The sequence below is a fragment of the Penicillium maclennaniae genome (assembly GCF_028827695.1).
Source record: "Penicillium maclennaniae strain IBT 15551 chromosome Unknown utg000002l:1.0-2354659.0:1.0-2356205.0, whole genome shotgun sequence".
Lineage (NCBI taxonomy): Eukaryota > Fungi > Ascomycota > Eurotiomycetes > Eurotiales > Aspergillaceae > Penicillium > Penicillium maclennaniae.
Genome location: NW_026623214.1, coordinates 733763 through 755721, shown reverse-complemented (window position 1 = coordinate 755721; position 21959 = coordinate 733763). Strand labels below are relative to the sequence as shown.

The following is a 21959-nucleotide window of genomic DNA, read 5'->3' as shown; positions in this document are numbered from 1 at the left end:
ATAGAGATGAGGCGGCAGTGCCATGGCACTGTCGCCGTATTTTCAATTCTTAGTGTCATGATCCTTACTCCAGGCGCTTCCGCTTGCGATCCTCTTGCTGTTCTTCATCGGGTCGTTCGGCAGTATCAGCGGGATTTAGCAGTGAGTGGACATTGCTGGCCATGCTAGAGCGGCGGGTGGCTGGAAGGGATGATTCTTGACGATGATACCTGGACCCTCCGAGCGTCCAGCCATTGTCTGCGCTGAGCATCGAGGGGGATGGCTCGGCGCCGGCTGGTGGGGTTGCGTGACGAGATTGGTCCTGAAGACGTCGTGGGGCACCCATCTCGTACTGGGCGAGAACATCCCGGACTTGCTGGTCACTAGAAGCCGGCGCCCGGTTCGGCGATGGGGGCCATGGACCATTTCCGGTGTTTTCAGGGGGAAAGGGAGAGGTTCCAGATGGAGGCCAGTCGGCTTGCCGAATGTCGGCAAAGGTATGACGACGGCCAAGATTAGGCCCTGGGGGCGTGGAGACTGATAGAGGATGGGGTGTTGGCCGTTGCGGTGCAACTGGAGGAGCTGGGGGTCGATTATAATTAGGTGGCGCATTCGCGCCTCCGATGGAACCATAGCGACGTGGCGACGCTAGATGCGGCGGTACAGGAGGCCGAATCATGTTCGTTCGAGAGGGGTCCATCATGGACGGCCGTCGGCTATCATCTTGGGGTAATTGACGAGGAGACAATGGTGGTCCACCCTCCCCTGGCAGGTTCCCAAAAAATGGTTGGCGGGGTGGCATAAGAGTGTCAGAGGCATTTTCCATGGCGCGAACCGCTTCCAGGTGCTTCTCGACCTCCCTTTGCATGCTCGAAACTAAAGCGGATATTAGTGATCACTTTCGTCAGTAGCAAGACGGGGGCTTCCATACTGTCACGGTATAGAGGAGATTCCCTGTCAGGGACAACTGCGGAGAGGAAGCGAGAAATGGAATGAGTCCACTAATGAATGATTTAGTGACAACTTGATCAGATGCAAAGCAAGTCTTGACATACGTGATAGCATTTTACAAGGCCCTCAGCCATGCTCTGGCATCGAGAACTAAGCGCAACATTGCCTTCTTCTGCACGAGCCAACCGATTGTGCATATCATATAGGGTGTGTTCAAGGTTCATGAGTCGAGCTTCAGTGGCATCAGGAACGGGTTCCGCCGGGGTACCCGGCTGTGAAGGAGCAGCTTTGTGACCAGGGAATGAGTCACGATGAATCAAGGCATGTCGCGATGCACGTCGTTTGATCTCGCGGAGACCAACCAAATCGCCTCGTTTGAAGTTGCCATTCCCATGTTTAAACTCCCACAATGCAGAGTCCGGAGATCCCGTGTGAAATACATCACTCACTGTCAATATCCAATTAACAGCTATCTAGTATAATCGGGCTAGGCGAACGCACCTTTGTGAAATCCGTACATGTTCAGTTGTCGGACGAACGACGAGATGTTGGTGTGCTTGAAGTATGTGCTTTGAGGGCGTCAGCAACCAGATAATATCAATAGCAAACAATTGAGACTGACGCTAAGACTTTAGAGAACTCCGAGGTTGGAGACATGACAAAGCTGTCATTGGTGCTTGACCAAGAGATGAGGTGTTGGATGCTACCATCTTCAAGCATGCTTTTTGCAAGGTTAGCGGCTGCCTCGAATAGTTCTAAGGACCAGGAGACCCGGAGCATACTTGTATAGCTTGTGGATAAAGGCCGTCTGTACCACCTTGGGTTGCTGAGCCGCCGCTGCGGCCCCAACGGCCGGGTTGGGGGGATTGCTCGTGTTTCCGGCTTCGGGGCCATTGGTGTTGATCCCCCGGTCGCCATCGGGGCTACTGTGAACGGCCACTATGCCTGTTGGCCCGGAAGAAGGAGTGGTGATCTCCATTGCGCCGGCGGAGTGGTGCGCAGAAGATGGAAGGACCGGGAGATTCCGTGTCTTACCGCGAGCGTCTGGAGCTCCAGTGAAGGTGTGCCTTGAGGATGGAGGATCGACTAGACCACTCATGTCGCGCGAAATGGATGGTAGGGGGCGAAGCTATGTGAAACTGCGATGAGCGCCAATGCGTATCGCCGTCTGTCGCGCCGAGGGCGTCGGGAGAGGATGCAAATCGGATGCGCTAAGGTTGGGCGCTCGTGTGCGGGGAGAACGTGCAAAAGAAGGGAGTCTCGCGGAGCCCGCAGATCAACACCCAAGCATGCACATCAAGTCAGTCATTGCGCCAACGAATTGAGGTCCAGGGATGGAGGTTGAAGCTGCGGGGAAGGGGGGCGCGGGCGGAAAGGCGCCAGGTCGGCTTCTGGGAAGCTCAACGGGTAGGTCGAAGAAAAGTTGCACACAAGATGAGGCTGAGATATCGAGAGCAGATCGGGACGGAGAAGGAAAAAGGGGCCCGTTGGTGAAGAGGGATGAGAAGCAGCTCCACACATCTCACTCGAACTTTACTTCCCGAGCTCGTTGCAGAAACCGCACTATTTCTGTCCCGGTCCCGATAGCTCTAAGCTAGCTTCCCGATCTTTGCCCTCCATCATTCCCGGAGCAACTCCTTTGCTCTGTCTATCCCGATTATCGATTCTTCGGGGACACACTGTACACTTGCGATTGTTAAGATCTCTATTCAGACATTGATCCAGATCTCTCGCAAGATCGTCGATGACGGGTCTGCTAGGACCTCTTTTCGGGTCAATCTAGAATGACACTCAGACGATTTGTTTGAGAGTCTCTAGAACCACATTTCAATTGCTGCTCATAATACGATCTAGCTTGGAGGGGCAGGATGCTTTAGGAAGGAATCTTCAAAGACCATCACCTTCAGTTGACGATGGCGGGCATACACTACGAAACGCTGATCTCCAGACATCCAGCGGCATTCTTTGAGGGTCTGTTGATATCTTATGGGATGATAATGCCACACCACGGGCTCAGAGGGATGCGGATCGCTCCTCGTCTCAGTGCCCAGAATCAAAATCTTACCGTAGTCCATGCTTACACCATAGACCACACCCTTATCAACGTGGACAATGGTAGATTAAGTGAATTGAAAGGCGTCAGGGCTCGACAACGTGTTGACGATAACTTGGTCGGTCTCTGGCTTATAGGAGAGATACAGGATGTCAAAGATGCCCCTCTGCCGGATCCAGAAAGCGCTAGCTTGGCCAGGACATGTCGGAGGCGTCCCCATCCACCTCTCAACCCAGAGTCTGCCGACTAACTCAGCGGGAAGAGGATCGTCCCGTGAGTAAAAACAATGGAATCTTTTCGTGCTGTCGAGGGCAAACTGCCGGGCGTGCAGAGAGATAACGCGTCGTTGCAGCTCTGCCAAAGGGTCGAAAGAGAAACTAACAAGGGTAAACTGATCTTCCTGGGGATGCAGCACCACCAGATCTAAACTACCTTCAATGTCAAAGGGCCGCGCAAACACCTGAATCAAAGCACCAGTGAACACCTTTATGTGGTTGGGTAAGACCCGAAAGATGAATCCAAGTGACTATGACCTTTGTTCCATTGATCACAACGTGGACGGGAAGGTCGTGCCTCGGGATTTGAAACGACTTGTGCTCATAGCTGCTGCGACCCCAAACATAGCAAGGCCCATCCTCCGCGGTAGCTGCAATAAGCGTATCGGTGAGATGAAGGATCGCCAGATGGGTCTCGGTTCCGTTTCCTCCTGTGGTCAGCTGCGTTATCATACCAGACTCCAGGTCCAAGAGTTTAATGATATTTCGGTGGCTAGATTGGCCGCTCCAATCGATCCATGCACATGTACCGTTCGAATAGCTCATACCAGTCACCAACGAACTTGGCAGGTACCCGGCAGTATAGCTACGCGCGGGGATTCCCCGCTCTAGCCGGACTCTTCTCCTCATGAAAGAGAAGAGAGTCGCCTCAGCTGCTGCATCATCCAAACCATTGATCCAGGCCAACACGGAGCCCCCCAATGTGGCTCGAAGTGCATCCAAACGTACCGCGCACGGGGATAGAACCTGGCTCCAGCGGCGTGATACCTATCGACATAAGTTTCGTCTCCCCAGAGGAGTCTCGAAGTGATGAAAACATGTGGCATACATACCCTTTGAAGGTGAAGGAGTTCTGAAAGCCTCAAGGACCTTGCGACAAGAGGGACGAGCTCCAAGGGTAGCTTGCCCAAGATATCGCACTTTCTGCGATACTCGTTGTGCTCTGTATGGGCCCATTTCTCCTTGTCAGCGATGGTCAATATCATCTCGCCCCAGGCCACACGTGCATATCCTCGGGAATCTGAGGTCGAGTGTTCGCAACCTCGATTTCAGTGGGAGGCTGGTCATCGAGAGATAGTAATTCCTGAGTTACGATCATGGACGCGACGTCGGCACTTAGCTTCCCATGATGGACTATGAGCCTCCCGGTGAAATGATGTGAGAGATAAAATTGAGAGTCGAGATAAAGGCAATGAGGAACAGTTCCAAGAAAATATGTGGCTCGGCTGTCTCGCTGGTTCAAGAAGTGAGAGGTATCCGAGGACTGAATTTTTGATGGGCCTTCACCTTGCCTTCACTTCTGACGATGTTTCGAGTCATTCAAAAATATATCACAGGCAGAAAGGAGATATTAGGTACTGCGAGGTCTACGACTGTGCCCTCTCTAGATCACTCCTCTTCTCTCATAGTTGATCTTTTGGATACAATTTTAGTTGTGAAGGTTTGATTTCTAATCTCTCAAGCTGAATTCGTGCCATAGGTGCTCGGGGGAGCTTTGATATATCACGAACTTTGGCACAATGACGCAATGACGCGATGATCTTCAAGCTCCCAAGCTCCTGTCAATCATACACTCCACTAGTTCCCAGAACCTTAACAAGGTGATAAATCTCCATGTGCAGCTTGTATATTGGAAGGATCGCTGCATCTTGACAACTCCAACGAGTATCAATCAATATTCTCACGGGATGATAAAGAAAGTCGTTATTACTGTTCAAGAAACATGTGAAACCCTTGGCCAAAGCACTATAAAAAGGAATTACGAGCAGATCCCAAGAAAGCGCTGGTCTTCAACGAATCCTTCTCAAAAGCACTCCAGGAAATGATGGAGTATCAAATTTGAAAACAGTGCCTCTAATCTACGTCTCGAACGATTTCAAGATCAACTCAGTTCCCCTTCCAATTAGGAAATGATATAAAGTCATAGAAGCAATCAAGAATACAGTGACAAAAGAAATTAAATGACACAGGAACGGGCGCCGCATAACAGATGTTCTCTAGAATGTCTCTGCAAATCACAGGCCCAATGCATGCCCCATAAGAGATCCTTAGATGTCCAGGGTGAACTCAACGCCGACATCGATCTCACGGGCCATCTTGACGACCTTGGAGAACTGAACCGACTTCTCGGCGGCGTTCTGGAGGTCCTCCATGGAGAAGATCTTGAGACCGGACTCGTTGATCAGCTTGTGGGCCTGCTCCATGTTGGTACCCTGGAGGCGGGCGACGATGGGAGTGCGGAGACCCATCTCTTGCACAACGTTGATCAAACCCTGGGCGATGGCATCGCAGCGGACAATACCACCGAAAATGTTCACGAAGATGGCGGACACCTTGGGGTCGCTAGTGATCAGCTCGAAGGCGCTCTTGATGGCAGCGGGGGTGGCACCACCGCCGACGTCGAGGAAGTTGGCGGGGCTACCGCCGTTCAGCTTGATGATATCCATGGTGGCCATGGCGAGACCGGCGCCGTTGACTGTTACCGAATTAGCTATGCTTAGTTTGTCAAGTGTTCGAGGTTCTTACCCAGGCAGCCAATGTCACCGTCCAGCTTGATGAAGTTCAGGCCGTGCCTAGATTCGAATGTCAGTTCAGATTGCCCTAGCGATTGCAAAGAAAGTTGTGTCCGTACTCAGCAGCCTTGACCTCATCAGCATCCTCCTGGCTGGGATCGCGCCACGAGAAGACTTCCTTCTGGCGGAACTCGGCGTTATCGTCAAAGCCAAGCTTGGCGTCCATAGCCAGAACTTGGTGGTCGGAGGTCTCGGACAAGGGGTTGATCTCGATCTGGGTAGCATCACGCTCCATGAAGACCTTGTAGAGGTTCTGAATGGTGGTCTTGGCCTCCTCAATGCACTGCTCGGAGAAGCCGAGGTCGATGGCGATAGTGCGGGCAATCTCATCGGTGACACCGGTCTTGATGTCAATGGGGGTAGTGGTGATAGCATCGGGGTTCTCCTTGGCGACAGCCTCAATGTCCATACCACCCTGGGAGGAAGAGACGATGATGGGGGTCTGGAGAGCACGGTCCATCAGAATAGCGAGGTAAAACTCGCGGCGGGCGAACTTGCGCTCGCAAATGAGGACAGAGTTGCAGTCACGGCCAGCGGCACCAGTCTGCTTGGTGATGAGCTTGTGGCCAATCATCTGGTCGGCAAACATCTTGGCCTCGGTAGGACTAGTTCGTCGGCAAGTTAGATCCAATCTTCGGCAATCAACCCAAATTCCATGCTACTCACGAGTAGATAACACGAACACCACCCTTGAGACCGTTGTCGAAGTGACCCTTACCACGGCCACCGGCGAGAACCTGGGCCTTGATAACCATATCGTCGTTACCTATATATGTTTTATTAGAACCTCCCGGAAGGGGGCTTGTGGCAGGGTCAAAACATACCGATGGTCTTGGCGACAGCCTCAGCCTCCTCACCAGAGTGGGCGACCTCGCCCTTGGGAACACCGATGCCATACTGTATTCTTTATCAGCGACCGGGTCCGATCCAAAAGATATAAAAACACAATCCTCGCGACCGAGGCAGGGATCGGGGACGCGAATCGATTCACATACGCTCTTGAGGAGACGGGCGGACAGGTACTCGTGAATAGAGAGGTTTCGCTTCTGCTGCATAGCCAGACGAGACTGGACGGAGGGACCCTGGATCGTGTTCGTCGCATCAGTAAACCGACAAAAACGGGTACGGCCCGAGAGTACGGCATCGTGAGGAACTCACCGTCGCAGCCTTGAAAGCCGCGGCAATGGGGCGACCGCGGGAGAGCTTGAACATGATGAATGAAGGTGTAGAGAGGAGAGGGGTTGAGAGAGGAAGTGTAGGTCTAAAGCCCAAGGGAGATAGGAAAGGTCGGGTTCGGGAGAACAGCTTTCTTTTTCTCGGGATGACATTGCCTCGCGGTAAAACCGGGTGTTGCAGCCAACCAGCGGCCGTTCCTGGCTGACTCAGCAGGACCTCGGGTCCTACAGGGTGCGCGACTCTCTCTTTGGACATTCTGTTACTTCACAGCTACCTAGGTATCTAGTTGGATCGCTTGATCTCCCACAGCTTGAACATCTTCGTCATCGCCCGTTGAAACAGTCCGTTCCAGGCCCAGCCTCCCACCAGGAACCAAATCAGCCAGCTGCGGTGTCCTTCCCATATCCATGCCTTGCGACCCTTGGCCCACGGCCACAACCAGCGCCACGGTGCCGGGCCGTACAGGACTTGAGCTACTACGCTGCGAGCATAGGCATCGTGAGGCATTGCGTTGTGCTGGCTGTGAGTGACGCGGCGCGTGTACTCACTCTCAATCGGAGCATACAAGGAATTTGGCAGCAATGTGCGCTGGGTGCGCGCAATGCGAGACTGCACACCTCCAGTCACAATCGTAGTCACATGCACCCTATCTAGGTTAGGTTATTCCGAATTTACACGCAGCTTGGATCAAACCTACCCGAACGGAGCCAGCTCGACTCGGAGGGTGTCACTGAATGAGTGTAGTGCAGCCTTGGAGGCATTGTACACTGAACCAAACACGTATGGAATAATCTGTCAAGTATCAGCAAATGGACCCTTGATCCATTGAAAGAACAGAGATGATCTGGACGCACCCCAGCCACAGATCCAATCTGGACAATGGTGCCCTGGGCTTTGATAAGCAACGGCAGGAATGTCTGGCACATGGTGATGACGGCGAACAAATTGGTCTCGAATGTCTTTCGCACTTCCGAGATCTCAACCTCCATGGCAGGCACCGTGTAGTCTATGATCAGTCAGCTTCTGAAATATATACTCATCATCCTCCACGTTGTAGACGTACTGCGGCCGCTGAAGATCCAAAGTCAGCCATATATAGTCAATAAACTGAATGAATGAAAGCCAAGTACTTACGCATTGTTTACCAGATAGTCCAGACCTTCGCCACCAAGCCTGGCTTCGACATCTGCAAAACACGCCTTGACACTCTCAAGGTCATCAACCACCAGACTCAGGGTCTCAATGCCAAGCTCAGCGAGATCGGCAATGTTCGCAGCATCCCGGGCAGTGGCAATTACTCGTAGATTACTTCGATGGAACTCGCGCGCAAGAGAGTTCCCAATTCCGCCAGGGGTACATCTTATGGTCGTCAGCACTAAGCGGAGGCCGCAGTATCTCGCGCCAATTCAGACCTTACCCTGTGATCAGCACAGATCTGCGAGTATCCGTGACTCCTGGCATGGTTGATGCATGCAAGCTAGAAGGATAACAGTGACGAACGTTGATGCTCGTGTTCACGCGCGAACAAATCGCCAGATACCTCGGCACGTCACAGGCTGCAACCCTAAGCCCTAGTTCTTCTTTAGGCCATCGTTCCCTCTTTTGGGGTGAAGAAGCAAGATCCAATGTAGTCAGGATTAGCATTCTCTAGAGACGTTTATCGGAAAAGTCTCCGGTTGGATCTTGTTTCTAGGATAAAGTAGTGGCTTAACCCTGGACCTGTCAAGAAGGCGGGGAAACCCATGTACGACTCCGCCGACCCGTCCACTCGTCTTTTAAGTGACGGGAATTTATGGGACATTGATACATGGAATATGCGGTTGCGACTGATCCTGTAGCCATCTTTACCCAGGCCTGTCAATCATAGCAGCCAAGCATTCCTTCCAGGCCGTGTTAGGCTATTCCTGATGGGCCGATGGCGTCACGCCCCGCTCTATCAAACCGCGGGCTGCAAGGCACGATTGTATTGCGAAACATGCCAATCACGTACAATGATCTACAATCTGGACTTAGATGTGCTATAGATTATCGACACCCGTACACTCATTCTCTCAACGCCGGCCATCAGCGAATACTAATGGGCACAGAATGATCGGGTGCAATTACCGTAAATTGTAAAAAGAACGTGCCGATTCCCGAGCAAAACTAAGCTCGACGAATCGAATCCGGCGATAGAGCGACCACCCGCCCCACGCAATGGCCATGTCCATTCGACTGGGGTTCTTAAAAGGACTTTGTGTCCACTGGTGCCCAGAGCACAAGCTCCGCGTCATCTCTACAAAATAGGGCTACTCTACTCGACTAGAGCACATCTCCACCTTGAATGACCGTCGATCCCAGAATTAAATCCTGCCTTACTCGGCTCCGCATTTTGCCCTATGTCATTGAATTAGGCCTATGCCCCCCATGCGATGCCCTCCTCGGTTATCTGACTTTCTGCGGTTATAGTCATTATTCGCCTCCATCTATGATATTTTCAAGGCGGGTCGCACAAACAAAAGTGGCAAAAGACGGGAGATTGGCCGCGCTTGGACTCTCATATTCCCCGCTAGGCTGAAATCGCCATGGATGAGCTTCAGACGCCCCGGCACATGAGAACTCCTGGCGATGATGGTTATCGCACCCCTACTATAGAAGACGCCGAGCGCACTCTCTCAGAGCTCATTGCTAGTCCCAGTAGTGGTGCGCGCGAGGTTCACACCACTGCTTTGGAGGCGGCGCTGCAGAGAGCCTCGTCTCGGGTGGCGGAAGCGACTGCCAATAAGGAATTCAACCATTGTCAAGACCAGGATGGCTTCTCGCTCAATCGGAGATTCACCGATACGCCGCCTTCCCATCTTAGTTGGAAGAAGCGGATTCGCCATATTACCTGGGCTTATTTCACATTGACTATGGCTACGGGTGGTCTGGCCAATGTTCTATACGAAGGTAAATTCAACCTTCAATCTGATACCGAGACTCTGACTAACACGGTGATATAAAGTACCTTATCGTTTCCGTGGTCTAGAGACGATTGGAGTCGTCGTCTTTTTGATCAACATTGTGCTTTACCTTCTCATTTGGGGCCTTTTGCTTGCCCGATTCTATTATTATCCCTATACATTCAAAGCCTCCTTTTTGCATCCGACAGAGTCCCTGTTCATTCCTGCTTCAATGGTCTCTTTCGGCACAATCCTCATCAACATTTCTCAATATGGACCCGGAAAAGCCGGTCCGTGGTTACTCGAGGCGGTTGGTATCTTGTTTTGGATAGATGCCGGTCTCGCTGTGGTTTTCTCTGCTGGCATTTACCTCACTCTGTAGGTTCTGCTGACTTTGGGTGGTTTGTTCGTCGCTGATACCCCGCAGCTGGTCCACCCAGACATTTACCATCGCCCAAATGACCCCCATCTGGATCTTTCCTGCGTACCCGATGCTCATCATCGGTCCTCATGCTGGTATTCTCAGCGCCAAAGTGGAACCTTCACGCGCCCTGCGCATCATCGTGGGAGGTACTACCATTCAAGGTGTTGGGTTCTTGGTGTCATTGATGGTGTACTCTGCCTTTATATATCGACTCATGACGCAGAAGCTTCCCAAGGAGAATATCCGACCGGGAATGTTCGTCTCTGTAGGACCTAGTGGCTTCACCGTCGCAGGTCTCGTGAACATGGCATCTGAAGCGAAACGCGCGTTTCCCGCCGATTTCATGAGCAATGGTCCTTTGGCAGCGGATGTCCTGAGGGTGGTGGTTGACTTCTCCATGCTGTGGTTATGGGGGTGAGTCACTTCCTTTTCTTTCGTCTAGTCTTTGGCTGACTTTCTGATAGATTGGCTATATTCTTCTTTCTCATCGCAAGTGCGGCCCACTGGTCTGCAATCGGCCCAGGTCGGTTGCAATTCTCAATGACCTGGTATTCTTTCATCTTCCCGAACACTGCTCTGATCACTGCTACCTTTGCTATTGGAAAAGCGTTCTCGTGCAAGGCGATCAACATCGTTGGATGTGCAGCAATTGCTCCTCTGCTGCTCATGTACTTCTTTGTTTGTTACAAGATGGCTCGAGCCATTATTTCGCACCAGATCCTGTGGCCCCAAAGGGGCGAAGATCGAGACGAGGGTGGGTTTGAGATTCTATCCGTCAACCCTGATGCACATGCCTCCGACGAAAATACAGTTGTTTAGATGGTTCGCCTGGGGACTATTCGAGTCTCTTTGTTTATATGGTTTATGTCACTTTCTCGTCGAGACAACCCCTTCTTCTCAATTTCGGTTATTAGCACTATTTTTTTTCGCTGTTCCATATCAATCATGGGGAAATAGATTGTATGTATTGAGGAACGTTGGTTCCAGTCAAATTTCAAAATTCAAAAACTTTATGCGTTTTCCTTCTATGCCGGTATGGCTCGTGCTCTTGTCTTGTTCCTTCTTCGAAAAAGCTGTTCCGTATATTGTTTGGTGGGAAAATTTAGAAGAAGTCTTCCAAAACTGGAAGAAATTTTGAAAAAAGAAAAAATTTGGACTCGCCGGGAATCGAACCCGGGACCTCTCGCAGAATCGCTCTAGGTATGCGAAGCGAGCATTATACCCCTAAACCACAAGCCCTGTTGTACTGAAAGTTACTCAATGTTGAATACAAGAAAAATGTTCGTTTTAACCAATTCTTTAATCGCTTCCAGGAGAACGGTCGCGCAGTCACGCCACGAGGCATCTATGCAAGGGTCAGATTTATGAAGCAAGTGATATGCAGGTATGATGTCTCGGACATTTTTGTTATACAAATTCGAACATCTTTCCATTACCATTCGCTTGGGAAGCCAAATTTGCGTTTGGTCGGGGCTCGCGACCAAATGAATATATTTTGGGTTAGCGTTCTTACTTTCGATGGCTCCGGAGGGATCTCACCACTAACATGCTGATGGATTGGAAAATCCAACTTCATAGCGTCATTAATTGGAATCAAATGAAACCTGACTCCTTTCAGCCGATCAAATTCCAGATGCATGAGAATGGCAGCTCACAAAAAGACGCCATCGGGCACGGAAAAGAGCCATCAACAAGCCACAAAGGAAGCTCCCGAGGTTCCATAATATACATACCCTCAAGGGGCATTTACTGAATGATATGCTAGGTTCATCCGCATGTGGCGCTGACTTCGGCATCTGCGTAGAGCTTGCAGATGTGGAGTTCCTGCGACTAAATCTCAAAAGAACCAAACAAGCACATAATCTGGAATCCAACCGTGTCATATAACGCACGTCATATGGTCGCTGTCGATAAATAGCCATGGTCTCCAGATCGAGCTTGATTTTCGACATAAGCCCGACCTATGGCGAGACCGTGCAGATCAACAGAAGGGAAATTCGGAGATATTCCTGATGCCACTTGGGCTTACGATGATGCGATAGCTTGCTCGATACCAGGTGATACAAATATCGTCTCAAAAGAGGGAATAGTAGCTTTCCGCTATCTTTGAAATAATATTCTCAATTTGCTTATTTGGTGTGGTAAAGGTCCCATTGAATCGCTCCATGAAGCCCACGATGAATGCCACGGACCCCCAAAGATGTTTGTCAGAACGATAAAGCTGCCAGGTCTTTGGATGTCGTGCAACAGGGCTTGCCTATTTCGTGTACAGCTGTGACCCCTAGAACCCTCGGCGCTGGGTTAAGTTCATTGGAGTCGAGCGGCAGATCAGACAACTGATGTCGCATATAGTCCGCCCTAGCTCTGGGTGCGTTCGGAACAACGCTAACCACTCTCTCACTGAGCCTAATGGAGTGGCGAGGACTTACCACCGAGAATGTCTGTTGCGAATTTCTTCTTTATCGCTGCGTTTAGTCTGGTCATCACAGCGCAGTGGGAGCTGTCAACCGGCAATGGGTTCGCCTACACTGTTTTCAGCGCGTTCGCTAAGACAAAGAACAAAATGCGACCAGCAAAGCGTTCATACTGAACATCGCAGGCTTTTTCTACGCGGGGTTTTGGCGCTCTTTTGACCTCAGCGTTCGGTGTAGCCACGGCATACGGCGGAAGTGACACGGCTCAATATCATAATGCTGTGGGGTTCTTCATGATCCTATGGACGATTTACGTCTTCACCTTGCTCATTGCATCACTCCCGACCAATGTTGCATATATCCTGGTATTCTTCCTCGTGGATCTTGGATTTCTTAATGTAGCAGCCAGCTACTTTGCTTCGGCAGATGGTCACGCAGCGGCGGCTACTGCGCTCAAGAAATCAGGTGGTGTATCCTGTTTCCTGGCTGGTTTAGTGGGTTGGTATATTGTGTTTCATCCGTTGCTGCAGGATTCTCTTCTGGACCTTCCATTGGGCGATACTTCACGATTCTTCGCTAGAAAAAGAAAAAGGGGGTGATCTGGTGCCATCTGATGGTGAATGGGGGCGTTTTGTGGTTTGTCGGCCGAGTGGCCCATGGCTCTAAGAGGCTGAGAAGCATACTTTGTTGCGCAATAATCTATAATTATTCGCGATGAGTCGCTTGTGCAGTGTACTTTTTGCAAATGTAGTTCTCCCGCAGCGGGGCTTGATCTGCCCCAAATAATACATGTTTCCCCCCGCTTGACGAACCTGATGCAATGGCAAGCCCCAATCTTAGGCCCAAAGGCGATCTGAATCACATAATCAACCATGGATAACATGCAATTTGTGAATTGCGGGCAGACATAAGTCTGATGAGCTTCTCCCCGAGATAACCAATTCCCACTTTTAGATACATTTACATTTCCATTCCGACCTGGCGCAAGAACACGTACCGCAGACAGATCCTGCAGTCTATGCTCAATACGAAGCTAAATGAGCCAGTTTACCAGATACTGCCGAGGCATGGTTGGCCAGAGCAAGCGAAGTTGCTGAAGTTTTGGGCCAGGATGCAGCTCAGCGTGATCAAGAGAACAAGTCGCCCAGGGCTGAAATCACTCTTCTTAAGCACTCGGGTCTCTTAAAGCTCCTCGGTCCTAAGATGTACGGAGGTGGAGAGCAGCCTTGGAGTGCTGGATACCAGGCCATTCGCGAGGACGCCAAAGTCGATGGGTAAGAACCCGATGCTCAGCTTCATGGTAGTAAATAACATGATGATTCATCTACAGTTCCATTGGCATGCTTCTGGGCTATCATCTCCTCTGGTCTACCACCGCGAATGTTGTTGGCTCGCCCAAACAAATTGAGCGCATTCATGAGCTGATAATCACCAACAACTACTTCGTCGGTGGTGCTGTCAACCCTCGAGACAGCGATCTGAAGATTGTTTCCGATGGCGACCAGATTGTCTTCAACGAAACTAACTTTTTTAACACTGGCAGTGTCGTATCCGACCTGACTGTCCTGGAGGGTGTTCTCGAAGGTACCGATAGCCACATCTTTGCTCTGGCCCCCACTAAACAGGAGGGCATGGTATTTGCTCACAACTGGCACAACAACGGTCTGCGTCTGACCGAGTCCGGTAGTGTGAAGATGAACAATATTCGGGTGCCTTGGGCAGATGCTCTAGGCTGGGATTAGAGCACCAAGCAGCCCCGTGAAGATGTTCTGGCCGGCGCTTTCCCAACTCTGCTTCTTCCTACGTGAGTACATTCATATATACCCAGCTGCCACCAATTCTCCTAACATCGTCGACTAGTATCCAACTCGTTTTCAGCAATTTCTATCTGGGAATTGCTTTCGGTGCCCTCGAATTTGCTTCAAAATACACCACCGCGATCACTCGCGCGTGGCCTTTCGGAGGCGATAATAAGGCATCCGCAACCGACGAGTTCTGCATTCTCGAGCGATACGGCAACTTCTTCGCCCATCTCCGCGCCACCGAAGCCCTGGCGGATCGTGCGGGAGATCGTCTGTCAGCAATTTACAGCAAGTACCAAAGCAATCGACTTGCGCTCACGCCGGAAGAGCGAGGGGACGTTGCCGAGTGGATTGCTAGTGTCAAGGTGGTTACCACGGACGTTGGGCTTCGCGTCACCTCGGGCGTGTTCGAGGTTACTGGTGCTCGGGCAACTTCGCTGAAAGTTGGTCTGGATCGATTCTGGAGAGATATCCGAACTCACACTCTCCATGACCAATTGGCCTATAAAAATCGGGAATTAGGTCGATACGTGCTCTTGCACGAGTACCCCGCCCCTTCTTGGTTTACTCAAGAGTGGGGGGTCTTTGGCGGGGGAAAGTGAAGGTCCGTGACATAGGAACGAGTGGAATATCTTGGATTGAATTCGGATGAATATAGGAGAGAGACCATGGCAATACCAATCCAAAAGCACACAATCGGTACCAAAAAAGAAGACTAGGGTATACTTCCCCGTAAAGAAGGGGCTCGGGAAAGAGTCAGATGTCAAGGAGATAAAGACCCCGCCGGAGGGCACCGATAAAAAAGATGCCGATCCGAAATTTTCTTTTTCTGTGGGATCATCTTTTTCTCCTTCTCTAACTCGGGTTCCTTCTTGGTCTAGTGAAGTCTCCGGTAGATTCCTTTGCTGGTTCTATTTAAATTCCTAGACACGTTTGTCATTTTATCTTTCAATCCGCCAACATGCCTCAGAAGGTCTATGTCACCTACAATCAGGTATGAATCTAACTTCCGATCTACGATCTCTCCCCAGGCGTTCCCTCTCCCAGTTCATAGTGTCCGAAATGTTAATGGGATCATGGACTTTTGGTCGCATCGGATCTCGAGTCATATGCTGATCGAAAATATCTATAGGTGCACAAGCTGTGCCAGCAGTCGGCCGAGACTATCCTCAAGGAGTTCCACCCCAACCTCATGATCGCTATTGGCGGTGGTGGCTACGTTCCTGCGCGCATTCTCCGGTATATTGAATCCTTCTGCGCCTAGCGGGATCTGATTTGGAACGCATCTCTCATATACACTCTGTCCAATAGATCCTTCCTCAAGCGCTCCGGTGACCCCAACATCCCCATCCAGGCTATCGGTCTCTCCCTCTACGAAGACCTCGGCCGCGATGACCCAGAGGAGGTCCCCGGCACCAAGGTCACCCGCACACAATGGCTCGACTTGAGCTCCCTCGAAATGGCCAACCTAATCGGCAAGAACATCCTCATCGTCGACGAGGTTGACGATACCCGTACTACTCTGGAGTACGCCGTGCGCGAATTGGAGAAGGATGTTGAGATCGCTCAGAAGCAGCTTGGCCGCGAGGGCGAGAAGACCAACTTCTTCATTTACGTCCTGCACGTACGTCGCATAATTCGCGTTTCTGGTCACTGGCTCGATGCTAATAGTCTGCTGTAGAACAAGAACAAGTCGAAGAAGGGTGTTTTGCCCGCTGACATGATGGACAGCGGTCGTTACCACGCCTCTGTCACCACCGAAGACGTGTGGATCTGCTATCCTTGGGAGGCCAAGTGAGTATTATCTAATTGACGCGGCCGAGGCGATGCGATAGACTAACGTTTTCGAAAAGGGACATCGACGAGCACGATGCTTTGGCCAAGGAGAACCCTCTTATCTGAGGAGTGTGCTACATAGACGAACTGCATTCCGTTCTGCGCGGCGCTCTGATTTATTTCGTGGCTGTTTTGCCACCTTTGGCTGCCAAATCCCGGTGTAGGGCATTAGACCGGGCATGTTAATGTTACGATATCCTTGATGAATCTAGAAAAGTAATCTCCTTGATCTTCAAGACTATACCAGTCTCCTTGAGGGTTGCATGACGTATTGCTCCAGACTCAGAAAGGAAGTAATGTTCAAGGGTATCAAACGGATGTTTATTGATGGCGAACAGCAATTAAAAGCACCGAGCTTCACAACGCCCAGCGCAGCTTCTACTACTGTAGTAGACCCGGGCGTCCAAGGTCTGAGATTTTTGCACGCGATCTTGCCGGATTATCGTGTCCAACATACATAGTGCTATCGCGATTTAGTCGACGTCGACGTTACCCTTGCGCAGCTCAACCTTGGCCAGCTCGATCTCCTTCTGCAACTCCGCGTGTGCCTCCGGCACGTCGTTAAATGTGAAGATCGCGAGGCCAAGACGGCCCAAGAGATAGCATCCAAAGGTGATGACAGCGTAGAAGGGAAGCTAAGTCAATTAGGCGTTAGTTCCTGCTGTTTGCGGAGACAAGGGTCGAGGGTTGCGACGTACCACAGGGATGACCTCGGTCTGGACGGTCTCGTTCAGGGGAACAAGACCAAGGTAGAGGGAGAGATAGAGCTATATGCGATGTGAGCGAGAGCTTTACATGAGGTAATTGTCCTCAGGGCGTGCTGCCAACGTACGGAGGAGACGAGGAGGAGGACGGAGAGAGTCTGCTGAGCGCGCGTCATGGTGGCGGAAAGGGATGGAATTTCGAAACTTTTGACAAAGGAGATAAATGGAATGAGATCAAGAAGCCCGCAGACCCAAATAATATCGTATTAAGGAGAGACGGGGTCGAGGGTCAATGTTTACGAAACGGAGAGGCCAACTCGAGGAAAGATGCTTGGCAAGGCGGAAGTGTCCCCTGCCCGAGTATGTAAGTCACCAAATACAACTTACGGCATTTAGCAAAGTTTAGTTTAAAAGACGTGATTTCCTTGATATCTAGACACTCTAAGCTGGTATAGTATCATTCAGCCATTTGCCATAACCGCCATCTTCAGCTCGGTAGCATCTCTTGACAGCAACGCGCGTTACCCAATGTGGAGGCAGATAGTGCCTGAATTCGCCTCAGGCAGAACTGCGATTGGCACGCTTTGCAAGCGACGTCTCGCGAACCTCCACCCGTGAAGTCACAAGCCTTGCATGACTCAATACATAGCACACCGCTGATACGAGATCTGTTGATTCGGCTTGTATTATCTGATCAAATCAAGACTGGGGATACGCCTCCACTCTGCAATTCGTCCTACACAATTTCGAAGACAGCCACCTTGGCGCTCGGTCCACTGTATACAGGAGCGATGTCTTTAGGCGAAGTATTCATCGCGCCCGCTGGGGATAGCGCTGGTGATGCCTGTGATGCCCCTGCCCCGACTTCAGGGCTCGAATTGCCGTCTGTGGATCAGATTCTCCAAAGCCTACCCCATATACCCACATGGTTACCCTCCAGAGATACGGAAACCATTAATTCTGATGAACAAAAAAAGATGTTCTTTTCTTTGAAGAGCATCGTCGAAACCGCGGAGGGAGCTACTGAAGCTGGAAGTAGCTTTGATCTGAAGGAGCTTCACGCATCTCTGGAGCAAGCAGACGCTGATGCACGGCGCGGCGGGCGGGGTCTCGAGACTTTGCAGAGCGTGCTTACGACAATCCGGCGTCTCTGGTCCTGCAATTCCGAATATCTGGCTCAGGCGGCAGAGGTTTTGGCCAACGGAAGTCGTGATCGTGAGTTTTGAACGATACCACTAGATTATGTCTTTACTAACAATTCTTAGCATCATGGCGTACTCCATTTGGCCAGTCTGGTATATTGAAATTCTTCTTGGAGATTGTCTCGTCAAAGGAGGAGATTGATCCCAAATTGTTACTCCACTCTTTGCGTCTCGTTGGTAATTCTTGCGCCGATACAGGTACGTTCACAGGACCCGCAAATTGTCAGTAGATGCTGATAACCGATTAGATGAAAATAGGGAGATTGTTATTAAGGACAACTACACTTTGGCTATTATAAGACACTTTTTGAACCCGAACTTGATCCAAGTCGCAATCCCTGTGATTTACAACATCTGCATGGATTATGGTGAGATGATCTTTCCTCCTCACCACTTATAATAATACTAACTGGAGCTTCAGAGCCCGCACACTCTCAAATGGCTGCTAATATGACAGCTTATGTTTTGCTGAAACTTATCAAAGATGGGGCCATGAAAGAGACCGATGCTCTACTGGGCTTTTCCTACGATTTGATTGAGCTGGCTTCTGAACAAGGTCCGACTGCATGATCGACATTGTCTAACTTAAAGCTAACGCAAAAATTGCTATAGCTCAAGGAGTCGCAAATTCTCCTAGCGGAACAATCCTGCTACTTACAGATCTCGCTCAGGATGAGGAATTAAGTTTCGAATACTTCTCGCCCCTGGTTAGCTCTCTCGTAAAGTATATGGAAAACGAAAAATTTCAGAGCATCTGCGTTTCAAATTCCCTGGTCGACCATTTTCTGGCCATATTGCGCCGGTCTTTCTCCATCAAAGTCGACGAAACTTCGGCCGAAGAAACCAAGGCCCTTCTTCAAACACGTCTCAAGATCAACCAAGTCCTGGCTGAAGTTTCAGCTTCTTCACTGTTTATGGAGTACTACCCTCTCGACTCTAGCCTCTCAAAAACATTAAAGTCATGGGTTGTTTCCGACGAGGATCAGCTTCAGATCTGTGCATGTGTCATGCTTGGCAATCTGGCTCGATCAGACGAAGTCTGTCAAGTGATGGTGCGAGACTTGAAGATCCACAAGGAACTTATCTCTGTTCTTAACAGTGATGCGCGTGGGGCGATTCTTCACTCTGCTTTGGGATTCCTGAAGAATCTCGCTATCTCTGGCGACAATCGTGTTAGTCTTGCCGAGGCCGAAATCATTCCTGCCTTGTCTCGTTTGTGGGCGTATGAATCTGTCCCTCAGGTCCAATTCTCGGCTGCATCGATTATGCGACAGATCACCATTTCTTCCGTTGAGAATATTGCTCGTCTGTTGGCGCCTTTGTCTCAAGATCCGGATTCTCCTGAACACAGCCGGACATATCTCTCTCTGCTTTTGTCTTTGTTTGAGAAGTCGGATTCTGCGCCGATCCAGACGGAGATTGGTCGCACTATTGCTTCAATATGCCGGACTATCAGTCCTAAAGCCCGCGAGGGAGATGAACAGGCCGTTTCCATCTTGAGCAAGCTGTACGGTTTGCACGAAGGGGTTGCTCGTCCTCTTGGTGCCATGACTACACAGACCCAATGGCCTGTTGTTCGAAGTGAAGGATGGTTTGCTTTGGCTTTGATGGCGAACAACAAGTCTGGTTGCGTTGCAGTGGCCGACTGTCTTCAGAAAGATGAAGTGATGGAACTTCTCAAAGCGACACTCAGTACGGATCCATCTCGTGAGAAAGAATCTGAGGAGACAAACCGTGATCAAATTTCCAAAGATCGAGATAATGCTTTTGTCCTGGTACAAGAATTGTTGAAGAATGAGGTAAGTATCATGAGACTTTTCCCATGAGAATATACTGATTTGTCTAGTCTGGTGCACTTCCCGAAGGCTATCGGGACACGATGGAACAAATGGTGCGCGATGCCTCGCAGCACATAAGAATTGCTGCTCAATAGATGGACGAGACAAGGGCCGCGAGCGGACGATTGATATGCACGTATGCTCAAAATCGGAACCAAGGAACGTGTTTTAGACACCAATAAACCCGGTGCTTCAAAGCGGATTGCTCACCTAATCTCGTCGGGCGAAACGAGTGCTGTAATGACCAGTAGAGCGGGAACTAAAAGAGGAGAGAGTAGAGGGACTTAGAAATAGGTAATGTCAATTATTCTGTTATGTACATGATACGAACGGCCAAGTAATCGAGGCCGTGGAAATGTATCTATCGTAGATATCACGCTGTCTGCAAGCAGACCTTCTCCTGCGCGTACGCTCGGTACCGTTCCAAGAGATCAGTCGAGTCCAACCCCTCGGGCCCCAAGCGAGCAGAGTAATGAGCCACTAGACCCTTGCCATCGATAGCAACATGTGGGCGAGACCCATCAAGTCTGATCCACGACTCTGATGGATCTTCGCCAATCCGACCGAAAATCTCACCAAGAGCGTCTGCATCATGGCCCCAGAAACAGCCAAAGTTCTGGCTGATTGGTTCTGTAGGGTCCATCCACAGCGGGAATTTGTAACGAGTCAACTCGTCATACTCAAGATGGTGCAGGAAAGAGTAATGCTGCTGGGCGCTGACGGTCCAGTCTTCAAGCGAGGGACCAGTTTCCGTGTACATTGATCCTGCAATGGGGTCGCGATCTGAACCTGCTTCAGCGGGCAGAAGCCAGCGATGACCATGGAAAGGTGCTTTGAATCCCTTTGGAACTCTGAAGCTCGCTGGCCCACGCCACTGGGGGAGACTTGAAGAGCGCCAATCCTGGCTCAGCTGCGTCTTGGACCGGGAGGGCTGTTTGGTGTGGTGCAGCTCTGGGAGATATGGAAGGGCGATGCCCGGATGGCTATGGAGGGAGGAAAGTGCAGCCTCATTCACAACGTTGGCAGATACCATCAGTGAGCTGGGGTTGTCCAGTTTTGTTTTCACGATTGTGGGAATGGTGTGATCCTCCAGATATACGACATCACCGTCAATGCGAATATACATGACGTTGTCTTGGGCAATATGCCACTCCATGCCGTGGCCGGGCGGGGATATCGCATATCCTTGAGTCTGCTTGACCAATGAATAGAGCCATTCCAGGCTGACTGAATCAGACGTCTGGGGAATGAACACGACCTGGTCGAGAAAGCCGTGGTTGCGAACCAGATTTTTCTATCGAATCGTGAGAACCTGGGTCGTGACTCTATAGTGGACTGACCTTACCTGCAAATAGCAATCTAGAATTTCCGTTCGCTCATGATAGTGGAAAGGAACGAGTGCGACAATCTTAATTCCGTGTGGTTTCGAGTAATGGCCCGATCCTGCGAAAAAGCAAAGAACGGGGAGATGTTTGGATTGAACACCAGCGCGGTTGGATCAATTAGAAGTAACGATGGATTGAAGTACCCAACAACGGTCACAATGATGCACAGGTAGCCTATCGCACTCCAGAGAATGACAGCTCCCCAGTCGCGCCAAGTTGACGATTTTTGGTTTGATTCCACATCTTGGGAAGCCGGGCGACCCATGATGAACAAGCCAGGCACAAATTCAAGGCTCCGGCGATAAGAAAGAGGTCAATCCATAGAGAGCTCCAGGGGCCATCTCGCGCTCATTTAATGATGGAGACGAGCGAACCATTTTCGTAGTGTAATAAGTCTTTGGAACCGCTTTCGTGCTATCGGGGCCA

At 50.6% G+C, this 21959-nt stretch overlaps 10 protein-coding genes across 10 annotated transcripts; 4 read left to right on the top strand and 6 right to left on the bottom strand.

The window, feature by feature from the left end:
- Positions 1-64: 64 nt before the first annotated feature.
- Positions 65-2029, bottom strand: N7477_001502 (heat shock factor family protein; the record flags this gene model as incomplete). The annotated part of the gene is made up of 6 exons (XM_056963165.1): positions 65-855; positions 911-980; positions 1035-1378; positions 1432-1499; positions 1553-1651; positions 1713-2029. The coding sequence occupies 6 exons, from the start codon at positions 2027-2029 to the stop codon at positions 65-67; spliced, it is 1689 nt and encodes a 562-aa protein (XP_056826084.1).
- A 1394-nt stretch (positions 2030-3423) lies between these two features.
- Positions 3424-4279, bottom strand: N7477_001501 (F-box domain protein; the record flags this gene model as incomplete). The annotated part of the gene is made up of 2 exons (XM_056963164.1): positions 4092-4279; positions 3424-4026 (listed from the first exon to the last, which is right to left on the bottom strand). The coding sequence occupies exons 1-2, from the start codon at positions 4242-4244 to the stop codon at positions 3424-3426; spliced, it is 756 nt and encodes a 251-aa protein (XP_056826083.1). The 5' UTR covers positions 4245-4279.
- A 1027-nt stretch (positions 4280-5306) lies between these two features.
- On the bottom strand, positions 5307-6886 carry N7477_001500 (succinate--CoA ligase (GDP-forming) subunit beta; the record flags this gene model as incomplete). Its single annotated transcript, XM_056963163.1, has 6 exons — positions 5307-5734; positions 5785-5831; positions 5891-6436; positions 6498-6597; positions 6656-6728; positions 6827-6886. 6 exons carry the CDS (start codon positions 6884-6886, stop codon positions 5307-5309), a joined length of 1254 nt encoding a protein of 417 aa, XP_056826082.1.
- Positions 6887-7289: 403 nt separating this feature from the next.
- On the bottom strand, positions 7290-8145 carry N7477_001499 (uncharacterized protein; the record flags this gene model as incomplete). Its single annotated transcript, XM_056963162.1, has 4 exons — positions 7290-7653; positions 7705-7799; positions 7862-8013; positions 8142-8145. The coding sequence occupies 4 exons, from the start codon at positions 8143-8145 to the stop codon at positions 7290-7292; spliced, it is 615 nt and encodes a 204-aa protein (XP_056826081.1).
- Positions 8146-9571: 1426 nt separating this feature from the next.
- Positions 9572-11171, top strand: N7477_001498 (tellurite-resistance/dicarboxylate transporter family protein; the record flags this gene model as incomplete). Its single annotated transcript, XM_056963161.1, has 4 exons — positions 9572-9935; positions 9991-10306; positions 10356-10766; positions 10817-11171. The coding sequence occupies 4 exons, from the start codon at positions 9572-9574 to the stop codon at positions 11169-11171; spliced, it is 1446 nt and encodes a 481-aa protein (XP_056826080.1).
- Positions 11172-12789: 1618 nt separating this feature from the next.
- N7477_001497 (thermophilic desulfurizing enzyme family protein) lies at positions 12790-15170 on the top strand (the record flags this gene model as incomplete). The annotated part of the gene is made up of 6 exons (XM_056963160.1): positions 12790-12882; positions 12952-13264; positions 13821-14040; positions 14097-14475; positions 14521-14570; positions 14627-15170. 6 exons carry the CDS (start codon positions 12790-12792, stop codon positions 15168-15170), a joined length of 1599 nt encoding a protein of 532 aa, XP_056826079.1.
- Positions 15171-15529: 359 nt separating this feature from the next.
- N7477_001496 (xanthine phosphoribosyltransferase) lies at positions 15530-16470 on the top strand (the record flags this gene model as incomplete). The annotated part of the gene is made up of 5 exons (XM_056963159.1): positions 15530-15562; positions 15701-15807; positions 15880-16192; positions 16250-16362; positions 16422-16470. The coding sequence occupies 5 exons, from the start codon at positions 15530-15532 to the stop codon at positions 16468-16470; spliced, it is 615 nt and encodes a 204-aa protein (XP_056826078.1).
- Positions 16471-16877: 407 nt separating this feature from the next.
- Positions 16878-17284, bottom strand: N7477_001495 (dolichol-phosphate mannosyltransferase subunit 3; the record flags this gene model as incomplete). Its single annotated transcript, XM_056963158.1, has 3 exons — positions 16878-17039; positions 17103-17171; positions 17237-17284. 3 exons carry the CDS (start codon positions 17282-17284, stop codon positions 16878-16880), a joined length of 279 nt encoding a protein of 92 aa, XP_056826077.1.
- A 615-nt stretch (positions 17285-17899) lies between these two features.
- Positions 17900-20201, top strand: N7477_001494 (uncharacterized protein; the record flags this gene model as incomplete). Its single annotated transcript, XM_056963157.1, has 6 exons — positions 17900-18323; positions 18374-18508; positions 18559-18678; positions 18732-18866; positions 18923-20109; positions 20157-20201. Coding segments are annotated over 6 exons (2046 nt in total), but the record flags the coding sequence as incomplete, so codon positions are not given.
- Positions 20202-20521: 320 nt separating this feature from the next.
- On the bottom strand, positions 20522-21798 carry N7477_001493 (uncharacterized protein; the record flags this gene model as incomplete). Its single annotated transcript, XM_056963156.1, has 2 exons — positions 20522-21442; positions 21634-21798. The coding sequence occupies 2 exons, from the start codon at positions 21796-21798 to the stop codon at positions 20522-20524; spliced, it is 1086 nt and encodes a 361-aa protein (XP_056826075.1).
- Positions 21799-21959: the final 161 nt, after the last annotated feature.